Here is a 12746-nt window from a genome sequence, read left to right as displayed (position 1 = left end):
GTCTGCTCAGATATTCAGCATATCCTGCTAGTGAAAAATAGCAATATGTTTAGTGGAGAATTTTTTGATGTGAAATGCATGTATACTTAAATACCTTTGAGTACATTTAATTATGAGGATATAGTAAATGCCCCTTTTGGGGCGGGTTGTTTGAACTTAATTTTTATTCTGATTATCGCAGGGATCTCATGGAAGAGTTACATGATTGTATGTTTACTTGAATCTAGAAGTCATATGCTTTGAGGAGCAAAATGAGACTTACTGTCAGCCCAATTTCTGGTGTTTCCTGACATTAGAAACTTTGGAATGTTAATATTTCTGTAATATAGTTGTATGCATTTATTCCCTTACATAATTACGAAGGGCGTGCCAGTGTGTGTTGTCTTCACTTTATGACTATGGCAGTAATGCATGTTGCATAATTACTGACTGATGTTTTGTCATCTATAATCTGAACAGTGACACAGCAAGAAGTGCTTTATGAAGAAGTTTTATGCAGTAGTTCTGGTCAGACAGTCCCTGTGATACAGGAGGGAATTCTAGAACCATTGTGAAGTGAAAGAACAGTTGTTGACCATAGTTGGTGAGGTATCTGAAACCAAACTGCTGCTGCAAATTTTTTTATAGGTAATGTTGGAACATGAATTAAGAATGACTGAGAGGAAGAATGCCATCTATTGAAAAAATTTACAGCTTTTATTTTTCTGTTAGTAGTGTCAACTCATATTGATCAATTATCAGAGTACTGCAAGATGCAACTTGATTGAAACACGTTTACATCCCATGTTAAAATGTGTTTGGAGAGAGGACCTTTGAGAAACCTGATTAATGGCTGCTGGGCTTTACTTGAGTCAAGAGCTTTTCAGCAGATAGGTTGGGGTTTTGTGGGTTTGGATTTTTTTTTTAAAGCCTGTGTAATATTTGTATTAATTTCAAGCCAAGCTTGCATGTAAGCCACTGAAACAGCAAAATTTATAATAGATTATTTCTTCAAGGGAAATAGCTAAAAATTGCTCTAAGTCTTGTGAGACCTGTTCCAGTAGGACTACAGAAGGAATATTATGCTATTACTGTTTAATTCAATTTCAGGCATTAAATAGACACAAAAAAATGCATACATATGCATACTCTTAAAATTGCAGAAATATTGGCATGCAGAAGTTAATATATATTTAATTTATATTTTAAGTTTAGTATTTAAAGAGTCACAGATTTCTTTAGGTTATGTCTTTAAGCCTGTATTTTTAACTGCAAAATTTAGTGCAAAACAATACTGTCTAAATAATACTACCAGCTCATCAGTCTCTGGTGAAAAATATTGGTGGCTGAATATCCTGTTAGGCAGAAGACTGTAATAGTTTGTGGTAAGCAGGAGAAATGGTAATACTTAAGGATAGATGTCATATTACCTTACAAAATGATGTGGCAGCAAAACTGTAGAAGGACTGATGAGTGTATGAGTGTAGCCGTTTTGTTTTTTTTCTTAAAAACAGTTGCTGCTGAATTATGCTTCAGTTTAAAGAAAAGGAAAACCAAAGTTCCTTAAGGTCTCTTATTGATGTATGTCTTCAAAACTGTTTCTCCTGTGCTGTCCTATGAGCAGACAAGCAATCAGCTTAGACATTACTGTTATAAGTTTGGATTTATTGGTCTTTTTATATAGTATTTATTGTTCTTTTTTATATAGTATTTTCTGTTCTCAAGTTACTTTAGAGTTAAGTGAGAAAAAGAACAGCTGTAGACAATAGTGTAAAATAGCAAATTGATGCTAACTAGTTTCAGGTGGAGTGTATTAGACTGAAATACATTTTAAAAGTGAGAGCTGTTAGGAGCTACTAATGTGTTTTTTGGCACAGATGAAAAGATGCCATATACTGTAACTGCTGAGAGGAGTACTTAGAGGCTTTTTTCCCCTGTGCATCTTGCTGCCAGTATTGTAAACTACTTGAGAGCTGGTTTTGTATAGCTTGATTTGCAGAGTAAATCACTCTGGAAATCTCAAGGAAAAGAGACTGCAAATACTTCAGCTTTAATTCAAGAAATTGTATAAATTTTAACACATTGTACTGACAGAGGGAAAAGGTTTCTGAAAGAAGAGCAGCAGTTTGAAGAAAAAATTGCAAATGAGGATAAATACTTTCAATTTTTATTTTTTTTTTAATGAAATGTCTAATTTGGTGTGTATTTTTTTTTTAATACCCTGTTCTTTTTGTCATTGAACTGCTGCCTGGCAAATGGCCTTCACTGGGCAGCCAGAGGTAGTTTGGGATTGCTCCAGAAGACATAAGTATTGGTAGTGAACTTGAATGTTAACAGAACTATAATGGAAATAGGATAGGAAATGATACTGTGACAAAGAGATAAAACAGAGAAATGTTTAAAACTGGGCTGTAGGAGGGGGTTTGATCTTCAAGCTCCTGTTATCCTTTATTGTACGCTGTGGCCCTTCATATTATTTTAATGATAGTGGTTTGTCAAAGTGTTTGCAGAATTGAAACAGAAGTAACTACTTCAGGTGGAAATGTAGAACATAATGAAAATTAAAAACTGGTACCTCCTTTATTATTTTTTTTCCCAAAGCATGGGAGCTTTTCTGAAAGAGTTATTTGAACATATTTGAATTCCAAAAAGTTTAAAATGAAACACAGGTAATTTCAGTTGTGCAATTTGAAGAAAATTTGTCATGAGGTATCAGAAAAGAGTCAAAATAATATAATATCCCATGTTCAGCCTGAATATTCCTGTGGCCTCTTTTTTCATCTGTTTAGGAGATATTTGGTTCATATTTTGGTATATTTTACTAAAATAAAACATGGAAATGATAAGATTGGAAATGAGAATGTAAACAATAAATATACCTAAGAAATATGGATACTGATTTGCACAAGTAAACACAGCTTTTCTAACTGACTTTATTGCATTTATTTATGAAATAGATGAAACCTAAATGAATCTCCTAACTAATATGGCTGGGTAAATTTGAATTAACTTGAAAATCTCATTTAGAAGTTAAGCATTAGTGTCATGAAAGATTAAGTTTGAGTAATGTTCTTTTAGTATAATTTCCAACTTGTTTTTGTCTTTTGCAGGTGGAAGGTATCAGCTAGAGATAAAAATCCCAGAAACATATCCGTTTAATCCTCCTAAGGTACTGCAAACACACATTTTTGGATAATACAGTTTGGCTAACAAATTAGCTTTGAATATTCTTATATACTTGTTTCCTTGTCTGTTGGGCTTTTTGGGTTTTTTTTGGTGGTTTTTTGTTTTGTTTTTGTGTGTGTGTGTTTGTTTGTTTTGGTTTTTTAAAATGCACTTCTATACAACGATTGGAACTGTTGTATTTTGTAGGAAACAAAGCAGGATTCCAAACTTTGTCCAATCAGAGGTACACTCTGATTGTTCCTAAAAGTACCAACTGGGAAATTTTGGGGAGGAGCTTGGGTCTTATTATTGACCCTAATGTAATATTTTCCTGACAAGATAAATACAGTTTTCATGTATTTTTAAGTGATATGGAGAATACAGCTGTCTTCCCTCCCCTCAGCATTGTTGAAGAAATGTTGTAATAGGAAGTTATTGGTTCTTTAATTTCTTGGGCTCCATAAGTTATATTTAAAAGGTGCTTGAATCTAACCTACTAAGTTTTTAGTAATAATTAAATAGAGACACGTAGTGTTGTGTGTCTTGAAGAATCAACAGAGAAATATAATAGAGTTGCTGCTTCTCTGTTGAAGGAATAGATAATGTGCACGTGGATGAGAGATGAGAAATGGCTGTAGTGAAGTCGTTCATATTTTTCACAACTTATTTGCCTTTTAACTTTACTGCATCTTTCTACAGCTTCAGTTTTGTGATTCCACTCTGAATAATGTTCTCTCCAGCTATGTGCAGCTGTACATTCATGTGCCCTGATTTAGTCCACTCTTCCGTGGCTTGAATCAGTAGACACCTGAGTTGTCTGACTCCACTCCTTGATTGTTTTTCTGTTTGTCTGAAAGATGTGTTTGAACCAAGAACATGTCCCAGATTCTTGTTATTTTCACCCTGATACGTAATACTGGGAAGGAACTGGGGAAGAGGAAGGAGGAGAGAGGTGCCAGTAGTTCATAGGTTCTTTGATTTACTTCTTTGAGGCTGGAGCAAATGACACAGAAAATCTTAAAGAAATGTCTGTTGGTCTTCAGTTCTTTAATCTGCACACGTTCTGGTGCGAGCTAAAATAAGGAGAGCTGAAACAGGTTGTAGATGCTGAAAGATCAGGCTGTGTACCAGGATTTAGTTGCTGCTTTAGGGCTTGGTGGTCTCCATTTCCAGAGTTCATAGGCAGCTGTTAGAAACTCATTGCATGTAGCATATTACTGCTTATTCTGGAGTCTTGAATTGGGAGCCTTTTTCCTTGTGTCTGGCCCTGCCTTTCATCTGAAAGATTTCTTTAGCTTGTTCAGTACCTGCTTTCACAGCCATTGTTAGTAGTCATTTGCTGTGAGAAATTATCCAGTATTTACATTACTTTTTACATTTTCCAAGTGATTTCTAGAGTTGAGGTAGTTAATAAGTGCCTCCACTGACACGGTAGCTTATTTTTGTCCTGGAAAGTAGAGCTGTTCTGGTCTTGCCTATTTAAACACCAGGATTGCACTGATTTTATTATAGCCTTGTATGTACAGTCTTGCTGTAGGGCCCAACAGATAATCCCTTCGTTGATTTACTTGCAGGTCAGGGGCAAAAATTGAAAGATCTGTGCTAGACATAAAATGTTTTTGAGGAGTTTGGGCTGAGGAGGAGATGAGAAACAGATGGATTAAAATCACTAGAAGGCAATTACAGTCCAACCTGAAGAAAAGGAGGGGGGAATTTCCAAAGGCATGTATGTCCTTTCTGAGGACAGCTTTGGTCTCCAAGACCTTTAAGAGAAAGTGCTGCTTTTACCTTTCTCTGTGTCTTAAAATACCCAGAAAACCTGAACCACCAAAACCTGATTTTAGTAATGCTTTGTAAACATGAATACACTTTAGTGTAAAAATTTTGACATGATTAATGAATGAATGCTGTGACTAGATCCTTTCAATAGCAAATAAAAATATTAGTAATCTAATTAAGTTTTGGGCTGGTGAACAGCTTTCTGCATATGTGGTAATGAGATAGGATGGTTGTAGACATAGTAGCATCCACTTTCTAACACATCTGTAGCCAACAGTTTAGCTCAACAGTAAATGATATCTAGTTCCTATATTCAGAGTTTAGGACTTTGTCAAATCTAGAAAGCCCACTTTTAGTAATGTTAGGAGTTTTAAATCTGTATTTGACCATCTGCTTGTCAAAACACTTGTATGCTGGAGGATATTTCTAACTAGCTTTGTGTGATGCAGGGATGTGAACACATGACATGTGAAAAACCGGTTAGGGATGAGTTTAGGGAGCTGGAATGGGCAGTAGTCTGCTTTCAGTAAGGTGAGGTTCTAACAAACAGCCTTACAAACTGGCAGCTTCCTGAAATAAGCAGTATCATATTTTAGTTCCATTTGTAGTACTACATTTCCTAAATTTCTTCATACTGTTATTTAAAATGGTGGATTTAAAATGTTTACTTAGTATGCTGCATTTAATTACTGCTTTTGTTTTTAAAAATGGTCTTGTTTTTTAGGTGCGGTTTATCACCAAAATATGGCATCCTAATATTAGCTCTGTCACCGGGGCCATTTGTTTGGATATTCTGAAAGATCAATGGTAAGATTCCATGGGGGTTTAAATGTAAAAAATCAAGTATACTGGTGTGGATAGGAGGATCATCTCACCTTGCTTTTCACCTTGTGCTTATAATTTGAGATGTCCTTAAAGCGCACGTTGTGGTGTAGTATTCTGAGGTGCAAATATGAAGATTCAATGATTGGGTGATAATTTTGGAAAGCACTAAGTATATGTTATATAGACAGAGAGTTCTTCCAAAAATTTTTGCACTAGGATGAACATTTCATTGGTGACATTTTGGGTGGTTTTATATTTAAATTTTAATTTTAGTTGTTTTCTGTTAAGAAATATTACCTCTTGCCTTCTTTGATCAGTTAATTTTACTGCAGAAGTTTTAATAGTCAAAATCTCCAGAACAGACTTACGTCCAAACTAACAGTGCACTTGTTATTCATTTGTTTTTCAAAGTAATTGATTTTGTGTGGTTTGAAGATTGTGTACAACAGTTCTATGATAGACATGATACCTAATACAGATGGTTATTTTCCTCCATGTTTGTCCCAAAAGAATAGTACTGTAATTCCCCAGCAGCTCATACCAGTATCTAATCCATACAAACTTCAAATGCTTGTAAAGTCAGCAGCTTTGGAAAGAGTGCTGTTGGCCAAGCAGACATGAGTTGGATTTGAAACAGAAACTTTACAGGAGAATTCTGAAGTCTTGAGGTCTTGTGGGTGACATGTCCAGGATATTAATCTTTTACAGATGTGTAAGATTACAGAAGTCATCTGGCACAGTATAGTGTAAATTACTGAAATGAAATTGTAATGGTTATAAACTGTTGTTTTTCTAACTTTTGGAATGGCATATGTTTTCTTACCATCTCAGAGCACTTGATATTCTTTCAGACAATAGAATCTTTCAGTATACATGCTGTGGTACCTGGCAGAGTTTTTTTTTTAATCAGTAAAGCTAGTGCACTTCTGTACCTGCATCTAATTGTCATACCACCCTACAATTTTACTGGAGATGAATGATTCTTCAACTGTCCAAGTGCAGTCTCCTGAGAGATTGTACTCTGAAGCAGATTAGTGAATGGGCATGAGGTTGTTTGTAAGTATCAAAAGGCAACAAAGATGTAAAAAAACCCATGAGCTTCAACTTAATTTATGTACTTTTGGGGTTGTTCAGTCAAAACCTTTGATATCTGAGAAGGACAGACAGGAGAGTTGACCTGTGTTCTTGTAATCTTTGAGTTATGTCTAGCACAGATAATTTGATCTGTGTCTTATTTCTGTTATTTGTGCTTGATTAAAAAAGCCCCAACATTAATATCTTCTTTCTCCAAGATGTATACAAAATAGGAGTATTGGAACAGGAATTTTATCTCTGTATGTTTATGCCAGCTGACACAAGAAACACCAGTATTATGCCAATTATATAAACTCTTCCTTTGAAACAGTGTCTTCATTTGGAAGCACTAAGGAGAGAATTGCACAGAACCTGGTGGTGACAGTGAGAGATTTCCTGTATATTATTAATCCCTCTTCAGATGATTCTTCATCTAATGTGATCCCTTCATTTAATAGTGGTGCTATTTGTAAGTTTTGATTATTTCCAAATCATAGAATGACACATAAAAATCACTTGAGCATTGTTGAAATGCTTTTCAAGCCTCTAATCCTTTGATAAGAACAACTTTATAGCTGTCTCCACTGTTTACTGTTTGAAGCATTTCTGTATTGTGGTAGATAAGACTGGTTTTCTCCTGAGTAGCTTCCTAAAACTCACTAAGCAATATGGATGATTAATATTGTTTAAGTAAGTTGTTTATTGTTCTTAAATGTATGCAGCTTTAGTTAATTAAGAAATGCCCACAGTATAGAATCATAGAACCATAGAATGGTTAGGGTTGGAGTAAACCTTAAAAATCATATACTTCCAATCCCCCTGCCATGGAGAGGAACACCTTCCACTAGACCAGGTCAAATCTGAAGTGGCAACACTCATAAGTGCACACAGACATAAATAAGTATGTACAGAGGCATATTTGAGGAAAATTACCCTCAGATTCAGTGAAATACTTGCAGATGTCTTCTCAGTGGGCAAAGGATTGAGCCTTGAGGAATGGTGAAGGAATTAGCCCAGGCTTTGTTGGCTTTCCATGGCAGTCCTCAGAGTCTCACAAACTTGAGAGTTTGCTGGCTCTGAGAGTCATCCCACTCTGGGAAATGCTGGTCACAGCCTGCTGTGGTCCATGACAGCTCAAAGGGTTTCAGTACCATTGTTCATAGATAGAGTCACAAGATGATTGACTTAAATTGTCAGTAAATTTCCGTCCTGGCCACAAGGATGAGTTGGTATTTACTGGAATATTCCTTGAAAAGTCCGGTAATAAAAATACTACTCCACTTGATCTCTTGTTCAGATGGAAGGGGGAACTCAAGGCTATTTGTTGGAAAACAGGAGCTTGCTAGACAACAGAAGTTCTGGGAGCAGACAGTGTTTTTGATAAGCTCAAGGAAACCTAACTGCCAATGATTCAGGCAGAGGCCTAACATAGAGACCATAGCTGGCCTAAGGAGGGGCCAGGGGGAGGATGTACCACCACAACCCACCAGAAATAAATTTTCTTCATGTCTAGGTTGAAAAGTGATTTGAATAAAACAGCTTCATCAAAAAACAAACAAAAAATAAGCAATCACACCCCCCTGATTAATATTTTAATATTTAAGTTATTTCACCAGGGATTAAAAAATAAATTGGCCAAATGCAATTCTGAAATATACCTGTGGAAGTATTCTAGAAAATATATTAGTTCCTCAATTTGTCTTGTCAAATCTTTTAGCAACAAGATCTTTTTGAGGTGCTGCTTCATTGACTTGTAATGCTGTTAACTGAATAATGCTCATTTCGTGGCTGTGTTTAAATATAAGTCTCAAATTCCACTGCATGTCTGTTTTTCAGTGAGGTTTGAGAGTTAAGGACTAGAGAAGTTTGGCCTATGGACCTTAGCAGGATTTTTGAAAGAGTTAATAAGCTGATAAATTGCTCCTTTATAGATGGTGAATACAAATACAAAGATTTAAATGTGTTTGTATAGTTTTAAAAAGTCTCTTCCCTACTCTCCCATTCTATGGTAATGATTTGTTGTTCTAATGAGCATAGTTGAGGTGATATTCTGCATATTGGCAGGAGATTTTATCAGTTTGCAAAGTAATGTCTTTAACTTATTTTTAATGAGCTTAATGAAATTCTTTTTCCACATTGCAGGCTTGATACTGAAATTCTTTCCAGCTGTGGATTTTCATCATGTTTAGATTTTTAAGCACCTGTTATGCCAGTTTGTTTGCAAAGCAGCTACTCTTTGCCACTAGAATTAAAATAGGGGTATGATTTTGTAAAAGGCATACTGTTTATGCTTATCTGACATAATTTTCATTGTGGTTTCACTTACTGTGGCCTACATTTATCTTCCGGGCTAGTACTCTGTCTCAAAGCTGTAATCTTAAATATACAACATATCTAATGCAGTTCATTGAAACCTGAGAACTAAATTACTTGAAAGCTGTTCTGCATAAATCCCTTGAGCAGAGATTATTAAGTGAATGTGTCCTTGCTGCATATATGGCTACAAAAACTCTTGGCTTTTGTGGATTTGACAGTCAATAACAAATAATAAGATATTTTTCTCATACTGGCTACTGGAGGATTTGTGCTTCAGTTTTAGTTGAGATGCGGAAATCATTATAAGAGATAATACAGTTTTAGTAGATAAACAAGCAAACAGCCAGCTTGTAATCTTCCTGGGTACCTAGTACTGCTGGGTTATGTTCTGGGTGTTTGAGGAGCCCTGAAGCTTCTTAAAGCTTTGAAAAGAATGCAGAGAATATTGACAACATGGGTTTAGGGAGCCCTTCAGCAAGCAGGCTGTCTTTCCCCTCTGTGCTGTGTCAAAGCTATCCTATTATTCTTTTTGTTTTTTATTTTCTCTGATGGGTGCCTGGTCTTGCAGTTGTACTGTAAATAGTGACTATGCAACAGGCTTATTCAAAGGCCTTACCAATTTCCTTCCAGATTCCATAAGCCATTGGTACAAGGTCCCAGTGATTTTCTCTTGCATTAACAAGCTTATTTATTTCACAAATTGAACAAATATCGCAGATTATTCAGAAAAAAGTGTTCCCGTAGCCATGTTTGGATGATGGAGTGGAGTAGCAATCTGCTGGCTGCAGCTGTTCCTGGCATTCTGCTTCGTTACCCTCTTGGAATAATGAGAGAGATGGTTTCCTAGAGTGGAATGTAAAGAACATAAGTAAAAACTTCCTAAATGGAGAATTACTTAGCTTTTAAAAATGGAGAAGAAAAATAAAACCTCACAGTGTTTTGTAATCCTCTTAGGACTCTCTCTGCTCATCAAAAGGTAAAAGAGATTTCTTTCCTCAGGCATGCTGGGCACAGCTGGCTTGCTGTGCCTTTTAATGTTAACACTATAGTCACCCAAACTAGGGTGCTTTTTTTTAATGGAAATGCCCTAAGATATTATTAAAAAAAAGGAGTAAAAAAGTGTAAGTGAACAAAATGTACATCAGCTCTCTTTGTTCTGATTCAGTCCAGATTTTCCTAGCGGTTTAGCGAATGTAATGCCGATAGAAAGCTGAGCTTTTGGTTTGGATGTCCTGAGTGGAGGCTTTTAGGTTCTCTGAGAGACAGTGCCTCCCTGTAGGGAGCTCTCTGCAGCTCACTGGTGCATGATAGGGGCCTCCTCCCATTTTGCAGATGGCAAACCTGCATGATAGCTAAGCAACATTTTGGGATGGGAGTGGAAGTGAAGGGTTATTGTAAGCTTTAGGAGCAAACAGGAGCCAGTAGTGTCACGAGACAAAGGCGATGTAAGGTCATGTGCAAGGCACATAGGGAGTTTTACCTGTAAAACTCATTATACAAGCTGGCTGCTTGTCACTAGTGATCAGTCAGGTTTCCATTTCAACTGCTTAGAGAGTTGTTGTACAAGAAAGATGGGAACCATAGGAAAAATCTAGAGTGAAGTAACAAGAATGATAGTGTAAGCAAAAACAATGTACAGTGAAAGATTGGAAAGCTATCTCAGTGTGCAAAGTATCAAGCATGGTGAGGAATTGAAGTAGATTTTGCAAGAGCCTTCTGAGGCTTCAGTTAAGAGCAAATCAGACGAAAGTCTGTCAGGAGCAATACAAAACCTTGCCTTTGGCAAGGAGGAGAGAACAAACCTAGAACACAACCATGCAGCTAGCTTGAGTTACCAGAGAGAATTGCTTGCTCCATGAGCTGTTGCACATAAATCTGTACCTAGAAGTAAACTTCAAATGTTAGAAGAGTTGGAAATACCTAATTTTTTCAGGGTTCTATTCTAGATCAGTAAACTTTGAGGTGCATTGGAAAATCCAGAAGATCTGTATCTTTGCACTGGGAATTAGTTTTAAGGAAAATACAACTTATTTTTTTTCATTCTTCCCCTGGACATTCTTCTTTGGCTTGTGAAGATGTTGGGGAAGGGGGTGGGGGTATGTGTTGGGATTTTTAGTTTTGTGCCACTGTCAGTAGAGATTTTCTTTCCGAACTGATGATGGAAGTTGTTTCTGCTTTCTGCTCATGAGCAACAGGTCCTGCCTTACTGGTGTCTGTAAATATAATTCTAGGCAGTCATCTCCATTCACTGTATTCTCCCAAAAGAAGGTAACAGGAAGAAAGAAGGGCTTTTAAGTTCATGGGAAATCCAAATCTGTTTTTACCTGTTCCTTCAATTTCTTCTGTGAATCTTAATATATATCTGAAAAATTAAAGCTAAGCTTTGTAGAAAATAATAAGCTGTCTTTACTTCCTTTGATCAGGAAAGCTAATTTGTGTTCTAAGGGTAGAAGATTTTAGATGGTTATGCAGTAGTTACACAAAAATGTCAGTCTTTCTTTACCATTGATCACAAACTTTTCATTGCTTCTTGTGTTTAATATGAACAGCAACTGAAGCTGTAATGGGTTTTCTTTTATGATTTAAGAATACTTCTCTCAGTGTTTGTGTCCAGTTAAAGACTGTCTTAGTATGCATGAGATGGGAAAGCTGTTTTGAGACATGAGACTAGAAAATAAGTTGTAAGCTACATTTCTAAATCTTTTTATAAAGGCTAAACAAATCTTGTCTGAAACATAGTATTTCAGAGTTTAAAGTCTCTGATCATATAGCCATCTGTATATATAAATGGATAAGTTGTTGTTTTTTATTATTATTTTGAAATTGGGATGGCAGATGTTCAAGTGTCAGTATGCTTTGTATAAAATCTACAAATATAACAGGTGAACAGGGATTGAAAGGACCTGGCAGTCTTGAAAGCCAGAGACAGCTGGTGTCCATGGCACCCTTGAGTTGTAGTGATGCCCCCTGCTCCCCAAAGTATATTTTACACTCCTTTCCGAGAAGGTACAGTGGAAGTGGAAGTAAATTGCATGTAAAAGTGGCACAAAAAGCTATGATCCTTTTTATGTAATTTCCTCTACATTTTCAGATGTCTCTGAAGTAGAAGGATTTCTGCAAAGGAAAGGACAGAACAACTCTTTGTTGCAGAAAGTAACTATACCATTAGTTATGGTTGATAAATATTTCATGTTAAGTCAGTCTTTAAAACTCTACAGTAAATAACTGTATATAATAAATATAATAACTGTAATAATATAATTACTTAACTGAGAAAAAGACTTCAGGTTTTACAGTAGGTGTGGCAGATGTGGTAGTACCTGAAATTGACTGCATAAAAATAAAAATTATTACATCCATTTGAGCATAGTGAGACCTGAAGGACTTTAGTATTCTGTGACGCCTGGATGTTGGAATAGTAAATATGTTGCATTGCATTCCTGTAATGCTAGCAGATGAGACTGAATTATGTCATCCATGTACACATTAAATAGGTTAATTTCAAGATAGGCTTGTAATCTCTACTGGTTTATACTAAGGAAATTATAAGAGCAAAATAACATTAGGAACATATAAAGAAAAGAAAATTACTAAGGAGTAGGTCTGAA

The 12746-nt window shown here is 36.0% G+C and overlaps 1 protein-coding gene across 2 annotated transcripts in view; it reads left to right on the top strand.

Annotated features, from left to right (window-relative positions):
- UBE2K (ubiquitin conjugating enzyme E2 K) overlaps nt 1-12746 on the top strand; it is a 44214-nt gene that overhangs the window by 19406 nt on the left and 12062 nt on the right. For both annotated transcript variants that reach the window (XM_039699083.1, XM_039699084.1), the window contains 2 exons: nt 3090-3148; nt 5648-5730. In XM_039699083.1, the coding sequence (XP_039555017.1) occupies nt 3090-3148; nt 5648-5730 (142 nt within the window). The remainder of the gene's footprint in view (nt 1-3089; nt 3149-5647; nt 5731-12746) is intronic.

The sequence above is a fragment of the Passer montanus genome, unplaced genomic scaffold, assembly GCF_014805655.1.
Source record: "Passer montanus isolate IOZ18808 unplaced genomic scaffold, ASM1480565v1 scaffold13, whole genome shotgun sequence".
NCBI lineage: Eukaryota > Metazoa > Chordata > Aves > Passeriformes > Passeridae > Passer > Passer montanus.
This window is presented reverse-complemented; position numbering and strand designations above follow the sequence as displayed.